The sequence below is a fragment of the Cannabis sativa genome, chromosome 6, assembly GCF_029168945.1.
Source record: "Cannabis sativa cultivar Pink pepper isolate KNU-18-1 chromosome 6, ASM2916894v1, whole genome shotgun sequence".
NCBI classification, from domain to species: domain Eukaryota; kingdom Viridiplantae; phylum Streptophyta; class Magnoliopsida; order Rosales; family Cannabaceae; genus Cannabis; species Cannabis sativa.
In genome coordinates, this window is record NC_083606.1 from 15,950,159 (window position 1) to 15,961,004 (window position 10,846).

The 10,846-nt window shown below is 33.4% G+C and overlaps 1 protein-coding gene across 2 annotated transcripts; it reads left to right on the forward strand.

Annotated features, from left to right (window-relative positions):
- The first annotated feature begins 238 nt into the window (after positions 1 to 238).
- LOC133038801 (uncharacterized) lies at positions 239 to 1,390 on the forward strand. Of its 2 annotated transcripts, none has more exons than XM_061117126.1 (2): positions 239 to 996; positions 1,119 to 1,390. In XM_061117126.1, exons 1-2 carry the CDS (start codon positions 865 to 867, stop codon positions 1,323 to 1,325), a joined length of 339 nt encoding a protein of 112 aa, XP_060973109.1. In that variant the 5' UTR covers positions 239 to 864; the 3' UTR covers positions 1,326 to 1,390. Both variants share the same exon structure in this region; 1 of them encodes a protein (XP_060973109.1).
- The last annotated feature ends 9,456 nt before the right edge of the window (positions 1,391 to 10,846 follow it).

Here is a 10,846-nt window from a genome sequence, read left to right on the forward strand (position 1 = left end):
TACTGTTATTTTCTGTGTAGTTGTTTGCCATTGATAGTTTGTTTTTAGTTTATTTGTAGTTGTATTACAGTTTTCATACTGTTTTATTCAGGATTTATAATTTATCTTGGCCCTTTTCGTTATGTTGCAGGTTTGGGACTGTAAATTTAGTCCTTCTGATTTTTACATCTAAGTGTGTATGCACCAGTGTTTATTCCGTGATAGATAATATTAAAAACACTTTATCTCGTTAATTTGCTTTCTTTGTTTCGTCAGACTCAGTTTGGGCATTTTCTGGATATGCCTGAGTTTGTTTTTCATCCACAAGTCGTACATAGTTTATTACTAAGGGAAGTTTTACAGCCTAATCCTAAGGAGTTTTGGGCTAAGGTTGCTGGCCGTTGCATACGGTTTAGTGCCGAAGAATTTTACCTGATTTCTGGTTTAGATTGTTTCGGTGATTGCAACAAGTTGTTGTTTTCACAGGAAACAAATCAATTGGTAGAAACATGTTTCCGTGGTGTAAAAACTATTGACAACAAAGCCATCGAGGATGCTTTTTTGGGTAGTCGGTGGGGTTTGGATGAGTCTATTGGTTTGAAAATGGCTGTTTTGTATTTCATTCAGTGTTTTCTTCTTAGCAATACTCCTGACAAAGAAGTGTGTAGGTTTGTTCTAGATGTAGTTGATAGCGGTCGGTGGGATGAGTATTGTTGGGGTAGGGAATCATTTGAATTGACAATTGACTCATTCAAAGGTAGGATTGAGCATGGGATCATTATGAAAAATAGAAAGGCAGAGAAGGGAGACCAATATGATGGCTGGTATAGGGCATTGGGATGTCCTTGGGTTTTCACTGTTTAGTTTTATGAATGCTGTCCTGCAATGGTGAACTCTTTCTGTAAGAGAGTTTCATCTTCTATTCCCAGGATTCTGAACTGGAGCAACACCATCGTCACCAAAAATCCAACCCTTCGAGACTTGAAGGGCAAGATTTTTGATTTACCTTTGGAGAAGGTACTTTACAGTTTCTTTACTGTTTTTTTCCTGTTTCTTTTCAGTTTTATTTATGTTGTTGTTTTTTGGTTTTTCCAATTGTTTTAATTTTTTTTCATATTATGTTTGATTATGCTGTTCAGTTGAAGATAAAAAACATGCGTCCTACTGATGAAGAGAGGCAGCAGCTTCAACTTGACGGTATATTTATCGATGAATCTATTGATGAACGTGGTGTAGCGAAGCAATCCTTCGAGGGTGGGTCATCTTCAAAGAAGTCTGATTCAGCAGATGGTTGTTTTCCAGTTGCTCAACCATTTCCTCTGCCACAAGTTTTGCATAGTCCATGAAGTCAAAACTTTCTTCCCCAAATTCCAGTACTCTTGCTTCAATTATATGTTGTTGATTTGTTGAGTCTTCTATTGTTGCTGCATTGTATTTGATTGGTTGGAAGGCGCTTCTATGTGTAATTAATGAATTGTCATTTCCAAAGAATGTTGCATCGATGGTTGTTGTTGGGTTGTTGATGACATTCACACACATTGGGTATGTTGTGAAGTCGGGGTCTTTCAGTTTGAGTTGTATGTAGAAATGCAGGCTTTGATCATCCTTTATCCTCAATGGTTGGTATCCTTCCTTCACTTGATATTTCAGTTGCAAAACAGTGTTTTCTTGGTTGCATTCCAGGGCATCTTTGAGTTTCTGTTGCAAATCTTCATAGTTACAATTGGCAGAAATGTAGTGTCCACTGGCTTCATAATTTTCATAATTCATTCGATCATCGAATTTTCCATTGTAGAAGACTAGGAATGGAATGTCTTTCCTTTCCTGTGTTTTTGCAATGGTTATTAGTCCGAGGCAACGAATTTTAAAACTGGTTTTATTATGTTATGAAATAGAGTACAAACTTACTTCTATCTCTGTTCCTTTGTTCAAGCATCGTATTTCCTGTCCTGATTCCTGATTTTGCCATTTTTTTGGTTGTTAATAAACTACAAAGAAACGAGAATAAAACTATTAAGAAACTTCATTTAAATTTTGGGAAACTAACCATTTCTCAAACTGTTCTGTCCTCTATCTTTTCCACAATAAATTCCTGCAAAAAACGTAATGAAACTATTATTAAATGATTATGCAACTGTAAACCAACTGAAAAACCACAATTATATCCCCAAAATTACATAGTTCTTACTCATTGTCATTTTTCATCATGTTTATTCGAATCAGATCGATTTACAACTATTATAAAACTAATTTGCTACCATTAACATACATCTTACCTTGTATATATGCTAGCTCTTGGTACTTGTCATATAACACTTCTTCATGATTTCTAAACCATTTTCAAACGATAATGCAACTGTAAGCCAACGCAAAAAAAATTAAAAAAAAGTTATTAGTATCCCTTGGTTCCTTAATCAGAATCAGTTCTTGTTTATTGGTTTTACCATATGAATTGCCTGTTGCACACCATTGAATCAACCAGAATGCAACTAAAAATGCTGTGTATCATTGTTGAAAAAAAAATTCAGTTCATACCTTTTTTTTTGGATTTGAGGGGGAGCTCCAGATCTGTTCAATACAGATTTACATTGCTTCAATCTGAATTTTCGACGATCGTTTGAGTGATATTGCACTATAAAAACCGAAATCAAATGTTGAATTTCAGTTTCTCCACGGTTGTCCTGCTCTTTTTTTAAAAAAATTTATGTTTAGATCGTTGGATTTGATCGTTTCCTATTGAAATTCGACGGGATTTACAGCTGTTTTACGTTCGATCTGGTTTCATTATGGTTGCGTGGCCGACTGCATCGATGGAGCTTCATTCATCCTCTCCGTTTGTGACGTGCGGCTGAAGGTAAGGGCAAGTGGTATTTTTGTAATATTTTCCTTTTGGGCTGTACAAATGTTCATTGGGCCGGCCCACAGTATTGTTGTAATATTTTTCCCTTTTTAGAATATTCCTGTTTTTTTCCCTAAAATAATTATAAAGTATGATTAGAATTTATTTAACAATTTAAATAATCATATAAATAGTAATTAAAGCTATTTTCTTTATATGCTTTTTTACAACACCTTTTCTTTTTATTATTAGTTTAATTCAAAACACGTATATATACTACCTTTTTTTTTGTTTCAATGTAAAAAAAAAATCAATATAACTATATGTTGGACACTAAATAAATTAGAAAATTAAAAAAAAAAACAAAGAAAAGAAGAACATGAATTGTTTGTATTTAAATTTTGGTTTGACAAAAAAATTATTTGATTAGATAAAGTTAATAGATATAAATAGAAAAACATGATAATTAAATATGTTAAAAAAAATTGATGAACTAAATGGATAAATTTTTTTTAATAATAATATTATGACAACTATTAAAGAGTTAATTGGCAATCTTTTAAAACAAAATTATGAAAAACAATATAAATAGAACACAATAAATAAATTAGAAAATTACAAAATATAGAAAGTAAGATTAAAAAAAATATAATAATATTTATGTGATATATATACATATAAAAAAGAATATAATAAAATAAAACTAATTTATAATTTTTTCTAAACAATTGATTGGACAAATTATATTAGACTTCTCCTTTTATTTATTTTTTTTTTTGCTAAATATAATATATATGTATAGATAAAAGTAAAAATAAATTATTACCTCTTAGTCTATATTAGTTGACATGATTTTTTTAATAAATAAAATAATAATCACATATATTTGTTGTGGCTATTTATTTTACTAAATAATTGTAAACATGTGTTATAATATTATTTTAAAGAAGTTTTTTTTTAATATATATATTCAGGTTTAAAGTTATTTCTAATGACACTTTAAAAATTTATATTAAGTGTAATTTTTCCCATAAAATACTTTAATTTTCTTTTTTTAAAATTAAATATTTCATTTATGAATTAAATACTTTTATTATATTAATAAAATAACATTATAAAAAAATATAAATTTTAATGTAATTTTTAGTATTGTGATTATTGAAAAAAAAAATAGTACTAAAATAGTATTCTTTTAGTTTTGATTTAAAAATACTAAATTTAAGTTTTGGCATTTGAGTTGCTCTAAGTAAAAAATTAGTGAGTTAATTTTATTATAATGGCATAGATGTAATAATGCAATAATATTATGTCTAATTATTAAGTATGAATACACTAATATCAAAGGATGACATTTGTCACTAATTTATAGAGAGAGTGTAAAAGAGAGTCTCCTTAGCACCCCTCAAAATTTTATTGAAAACACTCCATCAAAAGAAAAATAATACAATGTAAATTAGCTCTTGCTCATTTTGGCATTTGTAAAAATTTTCTAATCGTCGAATTCTGATCTTATATGTCGTCTTCTCAAATATTGATATTGGTAATAATTTTGTTTAAGCATGCATGATTGACACTTGATTGAATATGTTGGACACCAATATAATCATTTTTTGAAGATTATGTAGTAAGAATAACTTGGTGAAAATATCTTTGGTTCTATCTCATTTATTATAGTTTGAGTTGAGCAAAACATTTTGAAAATCTGTATTTTAATATTTCCAGTTTTATTATTTAATTAAATGTTTAATTAAATATAGAATAATGAAACTGGTACTGAAACAGTTGTACTGTAGCTACAGAAGACAATTCTGTAACTCCAGAATAAACCAGAAAAACAAACAGTGCAAAAAAGTAAAAACACACAAGGTTTTTGTACTTGGCTTCAACAATCCTTTCAGATGGTTACTAGTCCACGGGGCCACGCCCAGAGATAAGATTCATTAGATCGGTATCAAAAATACAAAGTAATTGACTTATGCATAAATAGACTCCCTCTTATTGTATGTCGCAAGCTTGATGTATTTCACCTACTAACCAAATCTTGATAAAACTCCAAGAGCTCGAAATCCCTTCGTTCACCTTGAAGAGTGCTTGAATCCTCCTGATTCAAGACTTAAAAAGTAATCTCCCGAAAGCTTTGTAAACCTTCTCCCGAAGGTTGTATGCTTAAATCATCCTGATGCAAAACTTGAAAAGCAATCTCCCGAAAGCTTTGTAAACCTTCTCCCGAAGGTTGAATGCTTGAATTCTCCCGATACAAGACTTGAAAAACAATCTCTCGAAAGCTTTGAAAAACCTTCTCCTGAAGGTTGCACTGATGTTCTTCTTCATTGTAGACTTGAATACAGACTCAAGACAATACAAACTACAAATAAACAGAGTAAGAGTTGAACAGCTCTTCTCTACAAAACAAAGACACTCTTTCCTTAAGATATGAATACAATTTTAAGTGTATGAAAGAGATACTAAACCTAGCTGCTATAAGGTGTATTTATAATCAATATACACCTTATTGACAGGTTATACACGGTCTGAACAAGACCCCAGCTCACTAGAAACTTCCCTAAAATAATTCTTCAATCAGCCCAGGAATTTTCATTTCTGTACCTAAAGAATCGTGGGTAGTAAGTACAACTTTTCTTTTATAGAATAGGAAAGTTTCGCTCTGGCTTTCTCTTCAAGAAATCTGATCTAAGAAAATGGGAAACTCACACAAGATCAGAATATACAGCTGGTTAGATAAGAATAAATTGTGTAATCAAACTTACTATTTTTAACTTAATTTCCATAAAAAGGAAAGCTAGACAACTTTCCTTCCAAGTTTGGATACACAAAATAAGGAAACCAAATTAAACATACCAGCCGAAAATAATAATAAATAATAAAATATTTTTGTCAATTAAATATGCCAAAAATGAAATTAACAATCTCCCCCTTTGGCACTTTGATTGGCAAAATATTTTATTATGAGAAAACTTGCATCAAGCGTTAGAAACTAAAGCAAATAGCTTTTTAAAGATAAAAGCTGTAAAGCCCGCTTAGTTAATTTGGAAATTAGCGGTTATTTATGTTAATCAGGAAATTATTTATAGCCATTTAAATAATTTATTATGGAATTCAGATATGCATGAGTTTGTTATCAGCAGTTTTTATATTTCGCATTTCCGGTGTCCGGTATTTTGGAACGCGGCGTTTGGCTCAGTAGAGATCACAACTTAGTATGTTAGTATTTTGGGGACGGGTTTAGACATTGGGAATGTCGGGAATGGCCGGGAATTTTGAATGTCCCAAAAATACCCCTTTAGTATGATTTTAGTGATTTTATGGTGGAGGGGCAAAATGGTCTTTTTGCCCCATTAATGTTTTGTTTTATGTGATTTATTAAATGGAAAAATAAGTGTTTATTTTATTAAATGTTGGCTGAAATAAATGACTTATGTGATTTATATTACCTTTTCTCTCATTTTCAAACACTTAGTCATTTTTGAAGAAATTTCCAAAAACACACACACACACAACTCTCTCTCTCTCTTTCGGCCAAACCTTGAGCAGCAAGGAGGGGATTTTTCTCCTTGGATTTTGGCTAGTTGTTCATCATCTCTTAGGGTTCATCTCAAGCTAGGTTGGTTCATGTCTCTACTCCTTTAATTTCTTGAAAAACTATGTGAAAAATGATGATGCATGCATGAGTTTTTGTGAGATGTTTCTGCTGTGTTTTGTTGTTGATTTAAGTTGTTTAAAGCATGATTTTTGATGTTAAATGAGCTGTGTTGAAAGCATATTAGTTAGATTGTTCAAGCTTTTAAATTATATGTGAAAATAGGTGATTTTGTGAGAAAAATGCTTTGCTTAGTTTCTGTGTTATTGCTGGATGTTATTGTTAGTTTGCAGAGGTGTTTTAATGCTTAGTTAAGTAGAATTAACTAGGCTAGGGTGCATGCTAGTGGGTTTAACCAAGTTTGAGTTCTTGAACTCAAAGCTTGGTCTTCAATGGTGAAATTTGCTTGTGAGGTTTCTGGGTAGGTTTGAGGCCTTGGAATGGTCATTTGGGACCTATAGAGGAGGTCTGGAAAGTTTGGGACCATTTGGGTTCGAATTGGTCAAGTTATGGGAATTTTTTTGGTTGCTGCCTGCGAGGAACCGGAATTCCGGTTGAGCATCCGGAATTCCGGATGGGGGTTCAGATTTTCCCGAGCCGAATTCGGTTGGGCAACCGGACTTCCGGATGGGGGATTTTTCAGAACCCTAGTTTTCCTCGTTTTTGGGTTTTTAGGGGTATTGCCATGCTTTTTATCGATAGGGAAACTTTTAGTTTCGAGTTTTAATCCCCGGGAAGTGATTTAGCGTGTCACTTATAGCGTTGTGATTTTTATGGTTTAGGAGCCGATGTCCGCCGTTCGGCTTCGGTTCCGGTCGGGTTGACCAGCACACGAAATCGAATCCGTGTAAGATTAGTATAACGGTATGCATATGTAGATTACATGTTTAGCGTGCATGTAGGAAGCCCGTTAGATTACATTAGATATGTATTTAGGCTTCGAACCACCCAACCCCGTCACGTCGGTACGAGTGGAGTATGACCGACGGCGGAGTATGACCGGTTTGACCGATCAGCCGACACTTGGTTGGTGGTTCCGTGCTATTGACGTATCCCGTCGGTACAGCCGGAGTATGACCAAGAATGAGTATGACCGGCTCGACCGATCGGGAGGATATAGTAACACGTCGGTACAGCCGGAGTATGACCAAGAATGGAGTATGACCGGTTCGACCGATCAGGTTGTTACGTGTCAATAGTACCGTCCCCTGAACGTTCAAAACTCAGTACCATGTTGGACATGGCAGTAGTGCTCAGTACCATGTTGGACATGGCAGTAGCGGGACTCAGTATCGTGTTGGACACGGCAGTCAGTTTTATGTATGATATTATTATGCTTTTCTTACTGAGTCTGTCGACTCACAGTTTATGTGCATGTGTAGGTAAAGGCAAGGCAGTTGCTGATGGACCGTGAGCGAGCTTATGAGATTGTACATGTCGGGGCGGTTAGGCCTGGAGCGTACGATCCTCGGGACAGCACGGCTGAGATTTTGTAATTGTCGTTAGACGACTTTATTTTGATGTAAAAGTTGAACAGTAAAAACGTTTGTAAATATTTTTATAAATCGGGATCCCGAGACTTTTTTTTGTAAAATGGTTTATAAGTTCAATGAAAAAGCAAAATTTTAATTAATCACGTTTTTCCATAAACCTCGTTGATTAGCAACGAGCTGCACAGTACGTTTAAAAATCACGTAATACGCCTAAGATAGTTAGGGTGTTACAAAAGCATATAGAAAATACTCTCCCTGCATGAAAGCACTCTAACACATAAAACAAAGAACTTTTTTGGACGGAAAAGCTTACAAACCAAAAACAAAGTAACTTTTTAAACGGAAAAGTGCACAAACCACAAACAAAACAACTCCCCCTAAAACAAGGATCCAGAGTTGTAACACATAATCCAAAAATAATTACTACTCCCCCTTTTTTTCTATCAAGGAGCCAAAGATAACAAAAAAACACGAACAAAGTCATAATAGTTCAATCACACATAAATAAAAAGCAAGAGATAAAAAATGGACCACTTATTCATCATCATTGGATCGAAAGAATTTCATGATGCTACCCATCCTCCTGAGAAGTAAGGCTTAACTTGTCTCCATTCTTCCCAAACGCAAGTTGAATTCAGCCATTTCTGTAGAAGCAAAAGTGGATGCAGATGCAACAGCAGGTTCATCAGTAACACCAGGAGAAGCAGACCAAGCCTTTTTCTTAACAAATTTTCCTTGAGAAGGTTTCTTTGGAACTTTGAAAGTGGTTCCAACAGCAGGCATTTCAATGGATTCATTCTCAAGAATCAATTCCTCTTGGTCAGATAAAATCTTATAAATTAAATGAGGAAAGATAAGATTGAGCCTAGGTTTCTTGTCATTTCTAAGAGAAACAATTTGCTCCCAAATTATGTTAGCCAAATAAATTTTAGCACCAATTGAAACTTTATACAAAAAGAAGGCAATTTCATTTGAAACATTTACTAGATTGGAGCACCATTCGAAGAATTAGACTTCGACAATGAGTGATTGGATGAATGTGATTCATCATGATCATCAAACCCAGGAGTTGAAGTAGCAATTGGAGAGCCAATGGTCGGAGGAAAAACGAGGTTGTAAGTCGACTTTTGAGCTTGGGTCTTCGACTTTCAGACTGTTTTCGTCGAAGCAGACGACGATCTAGGGACTCTGGTCACTGGTGCAGGTGGCACAGGTGGGGAGATCGGAGAAACATAAGTAGTGCCACGAGAAGGCTTCTTGGACGGTTGAGCATTTTTGGTTTTTGCCATTTTTTTCTTTAAACCCTAGAAAGCAAACACACTCTCACACTTAAAAAGATTATAATTTTGAGAAAAAATAGAAAGAGAGGTGTGAATAGTGGTGAACGTGGGTAAGTGGGAAGTTGAACATATATAGCACTTAGAATTAAATCCCCAATAATCAGAAAAATATGAAAAAGGAAAGTAACTTCCTTACCTTAGACACCACATGAGGAGAGAAAAGAGGAAACCAAAAAGATTTTTTAAAAAATTGGTGAAAGGTTACCTTAAATGGAAAAAGGAAACAACATATCCCCACAAAATCTAAGAATTAAAAACCCAACCGAATCTGAAATTGCCACCAAAAAGGAAACCACACAATAACTAATTAATTAAAAATAAATTTCCTAAAACACCACAAAAATAAGACCAAATTTCTAAAAATAAAGGAAACACATTAGATAAAATGCAATGAAAACATGTTTCCATAAACGAAAAAATAAAAGAAAAAAAATAGCCGAATCGAAAAATTATGCCCCTTTTTTCTTTAATTTTTTCAAAATATGCCCTCCATATTAATTTGCAAAGAATGAACAAGACAACACACAATGACACATAAAACACCAATCAACACTTAAGAGCAAAAATAGTGCCTAAGAAAATAGTGAAACATAATAAGAAAAATAACAAGAACTTTTAAGAAATCTCAATTGACAATGTCGGTCACACATATTTTTTATATTTTTTACTTTTTAAACAACAAAAAAATAAAATAACCTTGATATTTTTGCCAACAAAAAGTACAGAATGTCCGCTTGTCGTTGTCCCTGATGAAAAAATTAAACTTATAAGAATAATCATAAATTATTTTTTCAAACTAATGAACTAGTAGAATGAGGTCATACCAGTTACGCAGGAAAAAAGTTGACTCAATCACCAAGAATGTTAAAGGCTAATCAAACAGTATGTAACAGCTTTATAACACTATTTTCGAAGATATGAAGATTTTACCACAAACTGTGTCAAGCATAAGTGTGTGAAAGTGTAAGCAGGGAACATTGCCCAATTTGTCAAAAAGACTTTTTCTAATAGATTGTAACCATAGGAGACGCTGTCACACTACCTCAATGGTAGCCCTTTTCAATAGTAGTGTATCTTCTACATAACTCCTAATTACATAGTTCCAACTTACTCAGAGACGACTTTCACATATTGAGATAGATAGCTCTATTCATCCAATGGAGCTTGAACACATAGTTTTTAAACATTATTATTTGAAAATGGTAGCTTACATAACACTGTTTGATGAACCTAAATATTCCTGGGAGGAGTGAACAATTTTCCTGAACAAACCCGTATGACACCATAACACCAAAAACATTAGCAATAAAATAATGACTGTAATTCTTATAAGGTTGAGATTTTCTTCTAGGACAAAGACAAAGACAAGATATTATGAACCCTAAGTCAACTCAAATTTCAAGGATCATGAAGAACATAAACATTAAACAGTACAAATCCCTAAGAATTTCCTTAGAGAGATAAACTGGACCGAGTCAAGAGCTTTAGTAAAAATATCTGCTATTTGCTTGCTAGTTTCAACATATTCTAAGAGAAGTATTTTATTTTCCACAAGCTCTCTAATAAAGTGATGACGGATGTCTATGTGCTTTGTGCG

What these genes read in the sequence shown, in the direction of transcription:
- LOC133038801 (XM_061117126.1), top strand. Translation starts at nt 865, where the DNA reads ATGGTGAACTCTTTCTGTAAGAGAGTTTCATCTTCTATTCCCAGGATT. An exon ending in TTGATTTACCTTTGGAGAAG is followed by an intron (nt 997 to 1,118) that starts GTACTTTACAGT and finishes TATGCTGTTCAG; the next exon opens with TTGAAGATAAAAAACATGCG.